This window comes from Panthera leo, chromosome A2 (genome assembly GCF_018350215.1).
Source record: "Panthera leo isolate Ple1 chromosome A2, P.leo_Ple1_pat1.1, whole genome shotgun sequence".
NCBI lineage: Eukaryota > Metazoa > Chordata > Mammalia > Carnivora > Felidae > Panthera > Panthera leo.
Window position 1 is genome coordinate 114337871 of NC_056680.1, and position 17008 is coordinate 114354878.

General features: G+C 38.8%; 1 protein-coding gene across 2 annotated transcripts in view; it reads right to left on the minus strand.

Annotated features, from left to right (window-relative positions):
* Window positions 1-17008, minus strand: part of IGF2BP3 (insulin like growth factor 2 mRNA binding protein 3) — a 155321-nt gene that overhangs the window by 45452 nt on the left and 92861 nt on the right. The window contains exons 1-3 of one of the 2 annotated variants that reach the window (XM_042920214.1): window positions 14701-14784; window positions 995-1046; window positions 839-902 (exon numbers count right to left, since the gene is read on the minus strand). In XM_042920214.1, coding sequence (XP_042776148.1) covers window positions 839-902; window positions 995-1046; window positions 14701-14724 — 140 coding nt within the window. In that variant the 5' untranslated portion in view covers window positions 14725-14784. Of the gene's footprint in view, window positions 1-838; window positions 903-994; window positions 1047-14700; window positions 14785-17008 lie in introns of those variants that run through there. The other variant, XM_042920208.1, reaches the window with a different exon arrangement.

Consider the following 17008-nt stretch of genomic DNA (forward strand, 5'->3'; position numbering starts at 1 on the left):
TTTTGGTAACCTAGCTCTATTCCCACCCTTGCAGGGGGTTTCATCTTTTCCTTTTAGGGCTCAGGGTCAGCCAGCATGGTCTTTCCTCTCACCTTTCCACACAGAGACAACAGGCAGTCTGTTCCTGCCTGTACTTTATCTGGAGGTGGTTAAGACTTCCATGGTCTATTGATACTCAGCACTTGCATGCCATTCCTAGGCATGTTTGTGCTCTGAGTAGCTCTATCCAAGGCAGTGTGTGTGGCATCCTCACTTTCTCTCTAGTGCTCAGCCAGTTCATTAGATCACTCCCAAGCCTACAGAATTATCTTTTCCTAGGGGAGATTTTTTGATCTGCAAAGTTTTGCCTCTCTCAATTGCATTGGAATATGTTTTTCAAATCAAAAAGCAAATTACATTGATCCAATGTCTGCATGCTCCTAAATTATAATTGTCATCAATAAAAAAAAATCAGTGACCAAGAAAACTTAACATTTAACACCGGTGGTAGTTTAACACATGATCAACTTACCAGCTTTACATAAAATAGCAATGTTATGTATGAATAAGCACAACAAGTCTTTACGTAATTTGGCAAGGATACCCAGGCCCAGAGCTTTTTGCAAATAGGATGTAATGCAGCGTCATACAATACCACTCTATTATTGGCATTAAAGACATATGAAAAATGTAGTAAAACTTTACTAATACAGATTCTTATTAGACATTCAAATTTAAAAAGAATTGCAGGGTCAAACTGTGCAAAATAAAATTTATTTCTGCTACCCAACAGCCCAAAATGTAAGCACTAAACTTAACCTAGTTATTACGTATAGATTAAAAGTTTCAAACTGCTTACTGTCTAGCTTGGTCCTTACTGGAATAGGTTACATTTACGACTGCAGTTTCCGAGTCAGTGTTCACTAGAGGAAGAGAAAAGTGAAGAAAAAAAAAGTTAGTTTTCTTTCTATTTCCTTCCTTTTAAAAATTTGAACGCAATTGAGAAGACATGTACCTTGCTCACAGCTTTCCACCACTCCATACTGGACTAGTAAACTATCCAGCACCTATCAGGAGGGGGAGAAAAAATTACAAATTTTCAATTTCCCAAGTTATTAACAAGGGCAGAAATAGGTTTTAAAATCACAAAGTAACTGTGATGGAAAAGAGCCAAAAAAAAAGAAATTAACTGGGGTTTTGGGACTAAAGAAGCAAGGGAAGGGCACCATAGAAAGTTCGTAGAGGGCTTCTCTCTCCTGCCTACTTCCAGATCCCTGACTTTAACCTCATTTCCTTTGGCGAAACAAGAAGTTAAGTGGCTCAGCAAGGTGTTCAAAGCCATAACCGCCTGATTCCTGAGGCTGGAGAATAAAGAAGCATGTAATTCTCATACATTTATCAACACATCATCATTTGAGACAAGGCCCCAAATAAAATGTTCCTTTTCAAAGAACTTCCTTTTACAGCTACTATGGGCACATCAGAACAGACTACTCTCAAGGCAGACTGGTAGTATGAAGAGAATAGTTGATATTCTACCTGTCTTAAAGATTAGCCTAAATGACCTGAAATTAATTTAATACTGTTGGAAAATGTACAATTTGAAACTATGTTTTTACCATTTTTCCTGTAGTTGCATTATTCTGAGCATGTTATTCTAAAGAGAAGCTGTTAAAACAGTAACTAAATTCTTTTATAGTATAAAATGTAGATGTACATCTCATCGTCTCATCAGTATAAACCAAATTTGACTGTCCTTAGCTTCCAAGAACTGTAAAAAGTCTTTCTTGAAAAGTAAAACAAGTTTTTATTAATTTATAGTGAACCACTTATCAGTTTAATTGCAAAATTAAAGGACAGCCCCTTCAGAATGTTTTCTGCCTCCAAGAACATAGTAAACCAGTGAGAAACACATTAAATAAATTTTTATGTTAATTCCCAACTTTATGCAATTTCTTCTAAACAAACGTTCATCTCATGTGGTATCTTTCAGGCATTTATTTTGTCTACAGATTCCAGTTTGAAATTTATAGCAAGGTTTGTCTAGGGGTGAGCTTCAATTTTTTTCCCCCATTTTAAAATAGGGTAAATACTTATTTGTTAATGGAATAGTTACCTATTTTTATACTGCATGTGGTGAATTTTGATGTGGTGAATTCCCTTTGAGTGGGGCCTATCACAGAAGCACACTAATCTTTGTCTCTAATTATAGCTATTATTAAGTCATAAAGCTCAATATTTTATTTTTAATTCAGACTACTTAGCTGACTACATAAATTTTCATTTGCTGGGTCTTGGCCACTAAAATGTACAGTCTGCATCAACAGGAATTTTTTTGTACTATCCCTAGTGCCTAGAATGTACAGGCACAAAAAGATATTTAAATAGTTCATAAGTGAAGTGAACACTTACCCAGAGGAAATCCTAGTATAGCTTATTAGAAACAATACTCTTTATAATAGTGCTTACGTGGTTTACAGGTGAATTTCCTGTGCATGTAGTATTGATCACCGACTATTTTATAAAGGCCAAAAAACAGGACACCTCTCACAATGCCATCCAAAGAGGTAATAAGCAGCATATAATGCCTTTGAAAACATTTTTTAAGGCAACCTATAATTTTAAATCACAAATTTTTCAATACCAAAAAATTATGGTACGTAAGTTAACAGAATTCTAACAAGGCACTTTAATTCATTCCATTTTAAGTAAAGCAGCAGGAAAGGTAAATCCAGTATTTAAGATTTAGCTTTTAAGTAGAAGGCACTCTAAAAGGTGGAGATGGTGGTGGTAGTGATACAGAAGGAGTGTAGGCATTAGGAGTGAATGCCAGTTTAATGTTAATTTAAATAAAACATCATTCTTAATTCTTTCTAAAAACAATTTGTTCAGTAATACATTAGTCTCCACATAGTTTAGCTTATACCACCTTAACTTGTACTACTATACATATATATACATACATATATTTATATTTAAATATAGAATATATACACATACACAGGCATAAAATAAATACTTTTTTTTTAACTTACAAAAATCAAGGAAATAGACCTCAAAATTTTCAATGCATATATTGTAGAAAGCGTAATATGTTCAAAACAAAATTGCTTGGGGGCACCTGGCTGGCTCAGTTGGTAGAACATGCAACTGATTTCGGGGTCATAAATTCGAGCCCCAGGTTGGCTGTGGAGTTTACTAAAGAAAAAAAAAAGAAGAAGAAAGAAAAAAAATACCAAAATTGCTTGTAGTTGCACCTTCTATTGCTATAATAAATGCTACTGGTTGTCAACGATGTGTTAAAATGTGTAACATCTCTATCAAAGTAATTAGGAACTACAACCTAAAACTAGTGAACTTTATTATATGTAAATTATAATAAAATTAGTGAATTTTATTGTATGTAAATTATACTTAAATAAAACTGACTCTAAAAACCAAAAAAAAAAAAAAAAACAAAAACAAAACAAAAACAAAAACAAAAAACAAAACTCTAATCCTTCAAAACAAACAAAACAAAACAAAACAAAACCAATCAGAGGTGCCTGGGTGGCTCAGTCAGTTAAGTGGTTAACTCTTGGCTCAGGGCTTCGTGGGTTCAAGTCCCGCATCTAGCAGCTCCCACACTGGCTCTCTCCCTCTCTCTTTCTGCCCCTTCCCCAATCACACTGTCTCTGTTTCTCTCAAAATAAATAAATAAACTTAAACAAAACAAAAAACCCAGGCCCAACATCAATAATTAAGAAGTACTAGTTAAGAAACAAGTTAACAACACAACCTGTATTTGGATTTCAATGGGTCTTTGTTGTTTTAATTCAAAGCTTTATACAAAAATTTGGGGGGCTAATCACAAGTGAGAGATGGAGGAAGGACTGTTAATAGCCCAATCAGATTTCCAAATCCCAAAAGGGTTTCCATCCCCCAAATGATTAGGCAGTGCTATAGCAACCCGTTTCCCTTCAGTCTATTAGTTAGTCATTTATTTGAATGTGCTATGTCAAGCAGGACTACTGAATTCGATCATGCCAGTTCAACCCACTCGAAGAGTAAATACAACTTACCCTTGATAAGTTCTGACATTTTGATTCACCCTGCATTAACTAGGAAGACAGACATTCCAGTTATCTGTCACTGAAACCACCCACCCCCTAGGTTCTGGTCTCCTCTCAGGTGTTAGAACATCTTGTATTTTCTACCTCTCCCATCTATTTCGGCTACAAATGTTTTAAATTAAACAGCCTTGTCTAAAGGTAAAAAATAAAATAAAAACTTCCATTGCCCATTTCCAACGTTTCCACAAATCTCTTAAATTCCCAGTCCTAAATGAAATTATTTTACTCAAGCCAGAAAGGAAACATTTCTCTCTGCTTCAGTAAGTTTTAAATTCCAACTGGAGGGGAAAGAAGGCATCAAAACAAAGCCCCAGAGAAAATGTCTTAGTGGAATGTCCCTTTTTTATATATTTAGGACTTAAAATTAAATCTCAAATATTCAGCCTTTTTAAAAAAAAGTTCCTCCAAATGCAGAAATAGAATCTCATGATAAATGCAAAGATTAGCATTGTCCCTTCACACAGCTGCATAGAATTAAGATCATTCACAATTGTGTAGGGTGGAAACAATCTAAATGCTCATCACCTAATGAATGGATAGACAAAATGTAGTACAGCCATACAATGGAATAGTATTTGGCCACAAAATGGAATGAAGTACTGACATATGCTACAACATGAATGAACATTGAAAACATTATGTTAAGTAAAAGAAGCCAATAACACACACCCACACACAAAATACGTATTAAGTGATTCCATTACTAGGAAACATCCAGAAAAGGGAAATCTAGGGGCACCTGGTGGCTCAGTTGGTTAAGTGCCCAACTCTTGGTTTCGCTCAAGTCATGATCTCACAGTTCGTGAGATTGAGCCCCATGTCAGGCTCTGGGCTGACAGCATGGAGCTTGCTTGGGATTCTTTCTGCCTCTCTCTCTGTCCCTCCAGTGGTCATACTGTCTCTGTCTCTCTCAAAAATAAATAAATTTAGGGGCGCCTGGGTGGCTCAGTCGGTTAAGCGGCCGACTTCGGCTCAGGTCACGATCTCGCAGTCTGTGAGTTCGAGCCCCGCATCGGGCTCTGTGCTGACAGCTCAGAGCCTGGAGCCTGTTTCAGATTCTGTGTCTCCCTCTCTCCGACCCTCCCCCGTTCATGCTCTGTCTCTCTCTGTCTATAAAATAAATAAACGTTAAAAAAAAATTAAAAAATAAATAAATAAATAAATAAATAAATAAATAAATAAATAAATTTAAAAGGGGGGGGGAATCTATAGAGGCAGAAAGTACATTAGTTGTTGCATAGCGCTGGTGAGTGGGAATGTAGAGGGTGGTAGCAGAAGAGGTTGCTTTTTGAGACAATTAAAAAGGTTCAACATCAACTATGGTGATGGTTGCACTTATCCATTATACTAGAAAGCACTGAAAAACACACTTTAAGTGGGTGAACTGTATGTGAATTATATCTCATTAAAGCTGTTAAAGAATAACTAAGATCAGTATTATTAGGTAATAGCCTAGGTTTTGGTTTGTTTGTTTTTTTTAGCACTGAAGAATACTGAAGTGTAATAAACTGCACAAAATTTGATCAGTTTTGCCATTATGTATACTCTCCTGAGACCATCACCATTATCAAGGTAAGTTTCTTCATGCCCCTCTTCAATCTAGTAGGCTGGTCTATACATACACAAAACACTGAGATAAAGATAGTTGAAAAACGATCTTTGTCTCACACATGATCAGATTTCATCTGCCACAGCAGCACCACATCCACCACCACCACCCTTGCCCCAACGAAACTAGTTGTGACTCAGCTGATCCCCTATGGGCGTGGAGTAATTCATGCTCTGCAGACAGACCTTCTGCTGACTACTTATTCTTTATACCCGCTGCTCCTGAGGTCCTATCAGCTCTGAACTATCTGAACTGAGAGTCTGACTGGTATCCTACCTCCGGTCCACCACCCCGTGACTATTCTCCTGGTACAAGTTACTACTCTTCAGTGGCTTCAAACTACTGACAGAAACTGTCACAACTTCAACCTGGTACAGGAGATCATCAGTGATCTGGTGCTGCCTACCTCTCCCATCATCTTCAATACACTTCCCACACACCTACTGCTCCAGTCACACCCTGAAGACTGAGTAAAGCACCCTCGTTTCCATAGCACCTGAGCTCACCTAATCCTATAAATGAAAGCAGTGTCATTTTATAATCTCTTCACTGATCTTCATTCTCCCACTAGACTAGTCATTATTAACCATAGTGATGTGATCAGTTGTCAGGTGTGTCACAAATAATCTTTTCCTAACGGTTATACTGACTTCCATACTTAAGCTATTTATGATACAACAATAGAATCTAAACCCTCCTTGTTTGCTTCATGCGTTTCAAAAGATGATGGGACAGTGCTGGGGTTACAGTCTAGTGCACTAATCTCTTCTCTTAAATTGCCTCTAGAAATGCCCCACCACCTTCATTGTGGTTCCTCCACAAAGAGCTATACTAGCCTCTAAACTTTAGAAGGAGAGGTTCCTGGGTGGCTCAGTCAGTTGAGTGTCTGACTCTTGGTTTCAGCTCAGGTCATCATCCCAGGGTCGTGAGATTGAGCCCCATTTATTGGGCTCTGCGCTGAGCATGGAGCCTGCTTAAGATTCTCTCCCCCACCCCTTTGCCCCTCCCCCGGCCTTGCACACACTCTCTCAAAAAAAAATTTTTTTTTCTAAAAAGAAACTATGTACTTGCAATAAAATTTTTTTAAAAAATAAACTTTATAAGGAAAGGGACCATGTCTTTGTTATCTGAGAACTGTGTTTAGCTCAGTGAGGCACAACAAAAACTAAAGGGTTAAAAAAGAAGCCACAAAATAGTTTTTGTCTAAGAGCAAAGGAAACTAATTCCAGCTTCCTTTAGAAGTCTATAGTGATTGATATAAGCAAACAAGTATTTATTACGAATTCATATAAAAAAGATAAAGAACTATAAAGCCACAGCCATTATAAAAACCAGTTAGGGCCCCCCGGGTGGCTTAGTCCTTTGAGCATCTGACTTCAGTTCAGGTCATTATCTCACGGTTCAGGAGTTTGAGCCCCACATCAAGCTTTCTGCTGTCAGCACAGAGCCTGCTTCGAATCCTGTACCCCTTTCTCTCTGCCCCTCCCCCTGCCTCTTAAAAATAAACAGGGGCACCTGGGTGGCTCAGTCAGCTGAGTGTCTGACTTCGGCTCAGGTCATGATCTCACAGCTGGTGGGTTCAAGCCCCATGTCAGGCTCTGTGCTGACAGCTCAGAGCCTGGAGCCTGCTTCAGATTCTGTGTCTCCCTCTCTCTCTGCCCCTCCACCTCTCATGCTCTGTTTCTATCTCAAAAATAAATAAGCATAAAAAATTTTTAAAAAAAAAGAATAAATATTAAAGAGGTGCCTGGGTTGCTCAGTTAAGTATCTCTTGGTTTCAGCTCAGGTCATGATCTCTTGGCTCGTGAGTTCGAGCCACGCATCAGGCCCGCACTGACCGTGCAGAGCCTGCTGCTTAGCATTGATTGATTGATTGATTGGTTCATTCATTCATTCATTCATTCATTCTCTCTCTCTCTCTCCTCTCTGCCCCTCCCGCACTCGCTCTGTCTCTCAAAATAAATAAACTTCAAAATCAATAAAATAAACATTAAAAAATGTTAAATTAAAACTCAAAGCAGGTATTTAATGCTCTCTTGCCCTACTATACACCTTCCGAAATACATGGACATGCATCCACACTCACACACCAATAAAGCTTCCAAATACCAAAACTAGGCTCAGACTTTGGGGAGGGCTTATCAGAAAGAAGTTATTTTTAACTATTCCTTATTCAACAAGAGCAAGGGGGAAAAAAAAAAACCTCCACAAGATAATCTCTGGGGAGCCAGGCATGTGGAGGTCAAGGGAACTTCCTTCAACTACAGGTCAACAATAACTTGTTGCTATTTATGGTTAAAACCAATCCAGTAATTTTATTCTTTTATATCATCTATAAGAAGACTACCTACATTAATAAACAAAGAACACCTCTATGTTACAGGTACCCCAAAACGTTTGTAAAATTGGTACAAAATACAGATACAAAAAATTTTAAAGAAATATCCACCTTGAGGGGAGTGGGGTGCCTGTGTAGCTCAGCCAGTTAAGCCCCCAACTCCTGATCTCAGTTCAGGTCATGATCTCATGAAGGTGAGATCGAGCCCTGCGTTGGGTCCCTTGTGGGTGTGGAGCCTGCTTAGGATTCTCTCTCTCTCCCTCTGCCCCTCCTGCACCTGCTCTATTAAAAGAAACAACAAAAAGATCCACCTTAATGTAAATTTCCCTAAACTGTTATCATCATACTTATTTGAGTAACAAACCATTTTCTCACATCCAACTCTGTAAACAAATTTCAACTTCAGAAGGCCAACACACACAGACCCAATCTTCCACAACCTCACAAGTCATGTTGCAAACATCTTTATCACTGATAAAACCCAGAGGGCATCTCTGCCTCCATCATCCCACAAAAATGTCCCAGCATTAGAGGCACACAGAGCAAACTCATAACTTTCTAGCCACCCTCAACTTCCGCAAGTTAGATCCCCTAACATGAGGAAGAAACAGTAATTTAGAATTTTATAAAATCATGTGATCAGAGCAACTAAGAGAGACAAAAGGCCAGGTTACCAAAGACACACACAGAGCTCAAAGTCAGAGAAGACAAGCCCTCAGGAGCTCCTACCGGGCTGGACTTTATGATTGGACATCTATGCCCAAACCCAATGCTGTGTTCACTTCTCCTGTTCCTACCTTTTAGAGCCAATGGTGACCCCGTCTAGAGTTACAAATACCAAAAACCTTGCTTTAAAGCCTCGAAAATTTCACCTCATCCCCAAGAAGCTCATCAGTAAAAGTCCACCTACACATTGCTCTGGGCCTGCATGCTGCTCTCTTCTGCCACACTAGACCAAGCCTCCATGACCTACCTCTCTGCACTACTGTAGAATGCTCCAAGATCGTCTCTCCATACTCATTTCTGATTTCAATGGTTTGTTCTCAAACAGTGAGGCTTGTATTGTCAGTGTGCTAGCCACTGACTACATGTGGCTACTGGGCACTTGAAAAGTGGATTAGCCACATTTGATTAGTACAAAATACATAATATTTCAATTTTTTAAATAATTGATTACATGTTAAAATTGTAATATTTCAGACATATTAAAATACTATTAAAGTTAATATTCACCTGTTTTCCTTTTTACTTTCTCAACACGGCAATTAGAAAATTTTAAATTGCGTTAAGTGGTCTGCATTTTCTTTCTACTAGACCGTACTACCCTAAACTGATTTTTAAAAGTTGAGCTAATCAACTTACACCCTACTATTAACTCTAAGAGCTTCCCTTTGTATTGGGGAAAGGATCCAAAATCCCTAACAAGTGCCCTGAAGGCCCTGTGTGACATGCTCATCATCTAATGCCACTCTCTCCAACTACACTGGCCTTCTTTCAGTAATGAATTATGGCTGATAACATTTGGGTGCTTTCCAGTAGAAGCACTGTCTTAAATATTTTATCTATTTTAACTCATCTCATTCCACAAAATCCCATAAGGGAACATCTCATTTAATAGATGCGTTAATTATGACAAGGGGAAGTTAACAGTGTTTCAACTTGGGTAGTTAAGTGATAGACAAATGATTTAAAACCCCCACTGTCAGATTCCACAGCTCACATTGTTAACCACTTGGTCAACTACATTGCCTCATTTTCCCCACACAAAATAAAATATAGTGACACATACTGAAGCCAGTTCAATCCTTTCAATGCTGGAAGATGAAAATCAGCCTTTGATACAAAAGAACTTTATCAACCCCAAGGGTCAACAAGACTACGTAGCCCTCGTTACAAGTGCTAAATACTGTATTTCTATATATCTCAATCAGATTAAAGTATTAACCAGCATTAATTTGTTCTACATTTTATTAACAGCAATACTTGTAAAACACTCCAAGTAACATAAAGTTAGGGTCCCTTTTGACCACCTGCTTCTAAACCAGTTACTTCCCCCAAACATTTAAGGAAATCACTTTCAGTCTGATGCGTCTCTCCAAATGTTTTTACAAGTATGTGTCACATGAAAAGATGCTCAATGTCACCAATCATTAAGGGAATGTAAATGAAAGCCATAGTAAGATTGCTTCACACCCATTAGAATGGGTATCATTTTTTTTTTTTTTTAAGGAAAATAACAGAGGTCTTGGCAAGGATGTGAAAAAATTAGAATTCTCATACTTTGCTGGGAGAAACGTGAAATAGTGCATCCTCTATGGAAAACACTATGGCAGTTCCTCAAAAAAAATTAAAAACAGAATTACCACACGATCCAACAATTCCACTTCTGGATATATACCCAGAAGAATTGACAGCAGGTACCCAAAGAGCTATTTGTACACCTATGTTCCTAACAAGCATTGTTCACAATTGCTGAAAGGGAGAAGCAACCCCAGTGGATAATGTAGGGTTTACATACAAATGGAGTATTTATTAGTCAACCATAAGAAGAAATTAATACAGACACCTGCTATAGTATGGATAAACCATGGAAACATTACCCTAAGTGCAAGTTGAGCCAGACATAAAAGGTAACATATTTATACAACTCCATTTATCAAAATAGGTATATCCATAGAGATATATCCAGTGTTTTCCAGGGGTTGAGAGAAAGGAGAAATGGAGTGACTGCTTACAGGTAGGGTATTCTTTCTGGAGTGATGAAAATGCTCTGGAATTTGCGGTGATGGCTGTACAGTCTTGTTAATATGCAGAAACCCACTGAATTACACGCTCTAAAATGATTACTTTCATAATTCTGTAAATGGTAGCTCAAGTTTTGTTTTTTAAATATTTATTTGAGAGAGAGAGCACAAGCAGGGGAGGAGCAGAAAGAGAGAAAGACACAGAATCAGAAGCAAACTCCAGGCTCTGAGCTGTCAGCCCAAAGCCCGACGTGGGGCTTGAACTCACGAGCTGTGAGTTCATGAGCTGAGCCGAAGTCAGACGCCCAACCCATTGAGCCACCTGGGCACCCCTCGAGTTTTTTTCTAAGTATGTGTGGATGCTTAGTCACACATCCACCCATAGAAGAGAATTGTTTTAAGTTAATTTTCATAAAATATATTACAGTTCTAACCACTTTACATATATTTTCTCAATTACTCCTCACAGTGTAGCTATTTTCCACATTATGAAGATGAATAAACTGAGGCAGATTTTAAGTAACTTAAAAGTAGGACATTACTGATCTTGCTTTTTTTTCCTCTCATCTGTCATCTCAGTGGTCAGTCTATGTTGGTAAAGACAAAATTAGCTTATTCTTTTTAACTGCTGCATGGATTTCCACAGTACAGGCTATTAACCTGCTGTCTTTTCTTCAGTCCCCTCAATCACAGCAGCCTCCAAACCTTGAACACTAAGCTATATGTGGCCTACCCCAACACGCCACAGAGTCTGGAGAGAGTCCAGCAGAAAACTAAGACAGCAGTGACTGCCTGGTTATCCTGCCAGGCCTCAGCCCCCAGCTCTCCAAACAAACATAGAAAGACTAAGGAATCCCAGAAGTAAACACAAGTCTCAATAACTCACTTATTTACTCCTCGAGCAGAAAGGTAGGGATTATTACTCCAAACAGCTACAAATTACTAGAGGGAAAAAGAGGGCAGTTCTAAATCCTCATTACAATTCCAACATTATCACGGGTGAAGGCACTAAAGGGGTGCCTGGGTAGCTCAGTTGGTTAAGCATCCAATTCTTGGTTTTGGCTCAGGTCATGATCTCATGGCTCATGAGATCAAACCCCAGCATCGAGCTCTGTGCTGACAGTGTGGAACCTGCTTGGGATTCTCTCTGCCTCTCTCCCTTTCTTGTGTGTGCACGCTCTCTCTCTCAAAATAAACTTAAAAAAAAAAAAAGAGGCGCAACTGGGTGGCTCAGTCAGTTAAGCATCCAACTTCAGCTCGGGTCATGATCTCGTGATTTGTGGGTTTGGGTCCCAGGTTGGGTTTTGTGCTGACTCCAGCTCAGAGACTGGAGTCTGCTTTAGATTCTGTGTCTCCCTCTCTCTCCCCTCCCCCACTTGCACTCTCTCTCAAAAACATTAAAAACAATAATAAAAAAGAAAAAGGGAAAAAAAGTGACTCATCTCATGAGGTGAAAAATACCCAAGATTACAGTGGCCTCCAAAAGTGGTAGATCATCCCAGATGCTGGCATTTTATCCATTGCCCCTATTTAAAGTTTCTTTTAAAATGAAAAATAAAAACAGCTGGAGTAGAAAAAAGAGGTTGGTTCCAAAGTCAATACTGATAAAGACTATTTCCCCTAAGAATTAGTCCTTCAGATATGCATTAGTTATTCTACTGGGTTCTATGGGGCCTTACAATAAAATATCTGCAATTGATAAATGGATAAACAATATATAGTATAATCATACACTAGAATATTGTCTGGCCATAAAAAGGAATGAAGTACATACTATAACATGGATACACCTTCAAAATGTTAAGTGAAAAAGACCCTATAATAATTCCTTTTATATAAGGTCTCCAGAACAGGCAAATCTATAGAGACAAAGTAGAAAAGTGGTTGCTAAGGGCTGGAAGAGGCTGCCAAGGAAAGGAGGTCAGTGACTATTAATGGCTATGGAGTTACTTTTTGGAATAATGGAAAATGTTCCAGAATTACACAGTGGTGGTGATGGTTCTTTATACCTCGTGAATATACTAAAAAACACTGAAATATCTGATTTGAAATATGAATTGTATGGGGTAGCTGGGTGGTTCAATCAGTTGAGCGCCCAACTGTTGATTTTGGCTCAGGTCATGATGTCACGGTCGTGGGATTGAGCCTCACTGACAGCACAAAGTCTGCTTAGGATTCTCTCTTTCTCCCTCTCTCTCTCTCTGTCCCTCCCTGACTCATGCACCCTTTCTCTGTCTCGCTCTTTGAAAATAAACTGTAAAAAATATATGAGTTTTATAGTATGTGAATTATAGCTCCATTTTCTTAAAAAGAATGTTTAAGACATAACAGTATAAACTTCTACGTATAACACAATCCAACCATGTTGAAAAATGCCTATCCTACCAGATTGAACTAGGAGTCATTTAACAATATTGTCATTGGGAAGAAAGACTCTTTTTCTTCTTTCCTTCTCTTTTTCCAAATATTGTACAATGAACATGTAATCCTACAATCAAGAAAAAAATGACAACATCAAACTGGATTATATTGGCCTTTAAATTGTTTAAAAAAAAAAAAAAAGTAATGCCGAGAAAATAGTGTTCTCCCGTATCCTTAAGGCTCTCACTTGGAGACAGTTCTAGAGAAACAAATGAACAAAGGGCAGAGCCAAGTGCATGAATTATTTGGGCAGAGGAAAGAAAGATCCTTACCACACCAACACATTATAACCGAACCGAACCCTGCTAAGACAGTGCTGGAAGAGAGAAAAAGTGGGGATAGAAGCGGAATCCTTCCCTCCGTTGCTATTTGTTTCCTAGGACAGACATACATTTCCTAAGTTTAGTTGCTTTTCAACAGTGGGGTGGACAAATCATCACAATATTGCCAAGCTATTGATAAAAGACACCCAAACAGATGTTCGTGGGATTTCTTCTTTCTGAAATTTACTGGTCCAGTGGGGCAAGAGTGTCTACGGGGCAAACCGGAGTTTCCCCACACTCACCCATCGTTCTCAGTCACTGGTAGTGTGTATTATTCAAGATCAAAGCCTAACCTGGAGCCCAGCTATATATCTGCTATACTTAAAAACTGCTAATTAGCTCTTGAGTACTACTTTTGGTCCAAAATTTTACTGCACAAGCTTTTCACCCAGATCTTACCCCTCTGATTGTAACATAATCCTGTTATGTGCCATTTAGAAAATATTTTATTTCCAACTTGGATAATGCCTATTACTGAAGAATTGGGACTAGAAGTGGGTATGCTCAAGTAATTTTAAACCTTTTAATAGTAATGAAGGTACACATTAACAGTAAAGTAAAAGTTAGAAGACAATGTAGTTAACGGCAAGCTTTTTAGGAAATCGAGTTCACCTCTTAGCAGCTCTATTTACTTGCCAACCAAGTTCATCTAAGATTTTTAAAGATGTTGCAAATAAATAAAATCTCAGTTTTCTAGTCTTCAAACCACTCCTCCCTTAACTGCTTCCATCTCCAACTGCACAGATTCCCAGAGTCCGGTCTAGAGTTTGCCATTCCCAGCACATAGTTGGTGTAGAAACCATACGTTCTTCTGGCTTCTACCTGGTCACTTCAAAACATACATCTACTGTATGGAGTTGTTCAATCACTATATTGTACACCTGAAACTAATATAACACTATAAAGAATATAAAACAAAATAAAATTATAAGGGCGACTGGGTGGCTCAGTCAGTTAAACATCCGACTTCAGCTCAGGTCATGATCTTGAAGTTTGTGAGTTCGAGCCCCACATTGGGCTGTGCTGACAGCTTGAAGCCTGGAGCCTGCTTCAGATTCTGTGTCTCCCTCTCTCTCTGCCCTTCTCCTGCTCATGCTCTGTCTCTCTCAAAAATAAATAAATGTCAAAAAAAAATTTTTTAATGAAATAATTAACAAAATATACATTCACATACTTGCCATCCACATGGTGATGCCATATCTCTATTATTGCTCACAAATGAATCAGTCTGAGTTTATCTAAGAAGCCAAGCCATGGGCAGCTCTCTACATCCTAGCAGCAGGTGGGACTGGAAATCTGAGCACCAATTTCTAAGAAAGATTGGAATAACTTGTTAAATTCCTCAATTATATAAAGGCTATTTCCATGTATTCAGCCAGGAAAACAACAAAAATCCACTATATTACATGAATTTTGAATGTAAAACCCTTGAGTTTACCCAGGGCTCTCAGGGAGAAAAATCCACCCAAACTACTGTTTTTATTTACTATTTAGTTCAAGACTATTATCATGTACCGCTCTCCAACCTCACCTCTCACCCATTCCCAACTACAGGCTGTCCCTAACTCACAATGATTAGATTTATGATTTTTCAACTTTACCAAGGTGCAGAAGTGATATGCATTTAGTAGGAAGTGTAGTTGGCATTTTTAATTTTGATCTTTTCCTGGGCTAGTGATATGTGGTAGGACAGACACTCTTTTGTGATGCTGGGCAGCAGCAGCACAGGCGGCCTCATGATCAAGAGGGTAAACAACTGATGGACTTCAAACTATTCTGTTTTTCGGGGGTGGCTCAGTCAGTTAAGCATCTGACTCTTGATCTCAGCTCAGGTCATGATCTCACAGTTTGTGAGTTCAAGCCCCATGTCAGGCTTTGCACTGACAGCATAGAGCCTGCTTAGCATTCTGTCTGTCCCTCTCTCTGCCCCTTCCCCTGCTTGCTCTCTCCCAAAATAAATAAACTTAAAAAAATTCTATTCTTAACTTTCAGTATAGTATTCAATAAATTACATGAGGTATTCAACACTTTATTATGACACGAGTTTTCTGTTAGATGGTTATGCCCAACTGTAGGCTAATGTTAAGTGTTCTAACACATTTAAGGTAGGCTAGGCTATGCTATCGTGTTTGGTAGGTTAGGTGTATTTTTCTTTTAAGTCTATGTATTATTGTTTGAGAGAGAGAGAGAGCGCGCGTGCAGGGGAGGGGCAGAGAGAGCTGCTGACAGCAGCAAGCCTGATGCAGGACTCAAACTCACGACCATGCATGACCTGAGCCAAAGTTGGCCACTCAAACGATTGAACCACCAGGCACCCCAGCATGTTAGGTGTATTAAATGCATTTTTGACTCACGATATTCTCAATTTATGATGGGTTTACTCCCACATAATCCCACAGTAAACTGAACAAGATCTGTAATTCCTTAATAACCACTTTTAAAATGAAGCACATTTTAGATCATATTACCTGCTAGATTGCTATTCCTGATCACCCATAGTCTTGGTTAGCTCCCTGTACTATGTGTGGAATTGTGTCCTTTAAAAATTCAAGTCCACCAGTATCTGTGAATGCTACTCAATGAGCAGCATCCTTATAAGAGGGAAGTTTGGACACAGGGAAAACACAATGTGACCACCTAGGCAGAGACTGGAGTGATACATCTACAAGCCAAACATATCAAAGACTACTGGCAACCACCAGAAGTGAGGAGAGAGGCTTGCCAGCAGCTTGATTTCAGACTGCTTGCCTCCAGAAGTGTGAGGGAATAGATTTGTTGTTCTAATTCTCACAGTTTGTGTGAATTTGTTATGGCAGCCCTATGAACCCTAGTACACGTGTCCTCACCCCATCCACCATAGTAAGCACCTTGTATTTAATCCTAGGGCTTGTCTTTTCTATTCATAGGAAAGTATAGAAGAGAACAGAATGGCCATCCGTCTGTCTACGTCAGAATTAGACTCTACCTCACTGTTAGATCTACAGTAGGCCTCAGCACACAGTTACAGACTGGAAATCCAGCATGGCAACGGTGATCCCATTCTCACTGGCAGCTCTATGTTCACATGCTATAATTAGCAGCAAACATTCTTTTGATTCTCTGCATACATTAGCTCATTTAATCATCCAGACAACCTTCAGAGGTAGATATTAAACCTGTTACCAAGATGTGAACACTGAGCTTCTAAGAGGAAAAGGCCACTTGCCCAGTCAAGACAGCAAGGACATGGGGAGTTGGGATTCAGAACCCCCATGACTCTAAAGCCAGTGATCATTACACCAAAATGTCCATTTCTTGAAAGGTCACCACACTGAATGGAAAATTATTCTTCAAAAGCTCTTTAACACCAACAAAAAGGGCAGAAAGTGGATAAATGCTGAATGAAGCTGGTTGACAGGTGTAGGAGGATTCATCATCTACTCTCTACTTGGATAAGCTTATATATTAGTAGAGAAAATAGGAAAATAGAAGTTCTTTGTATT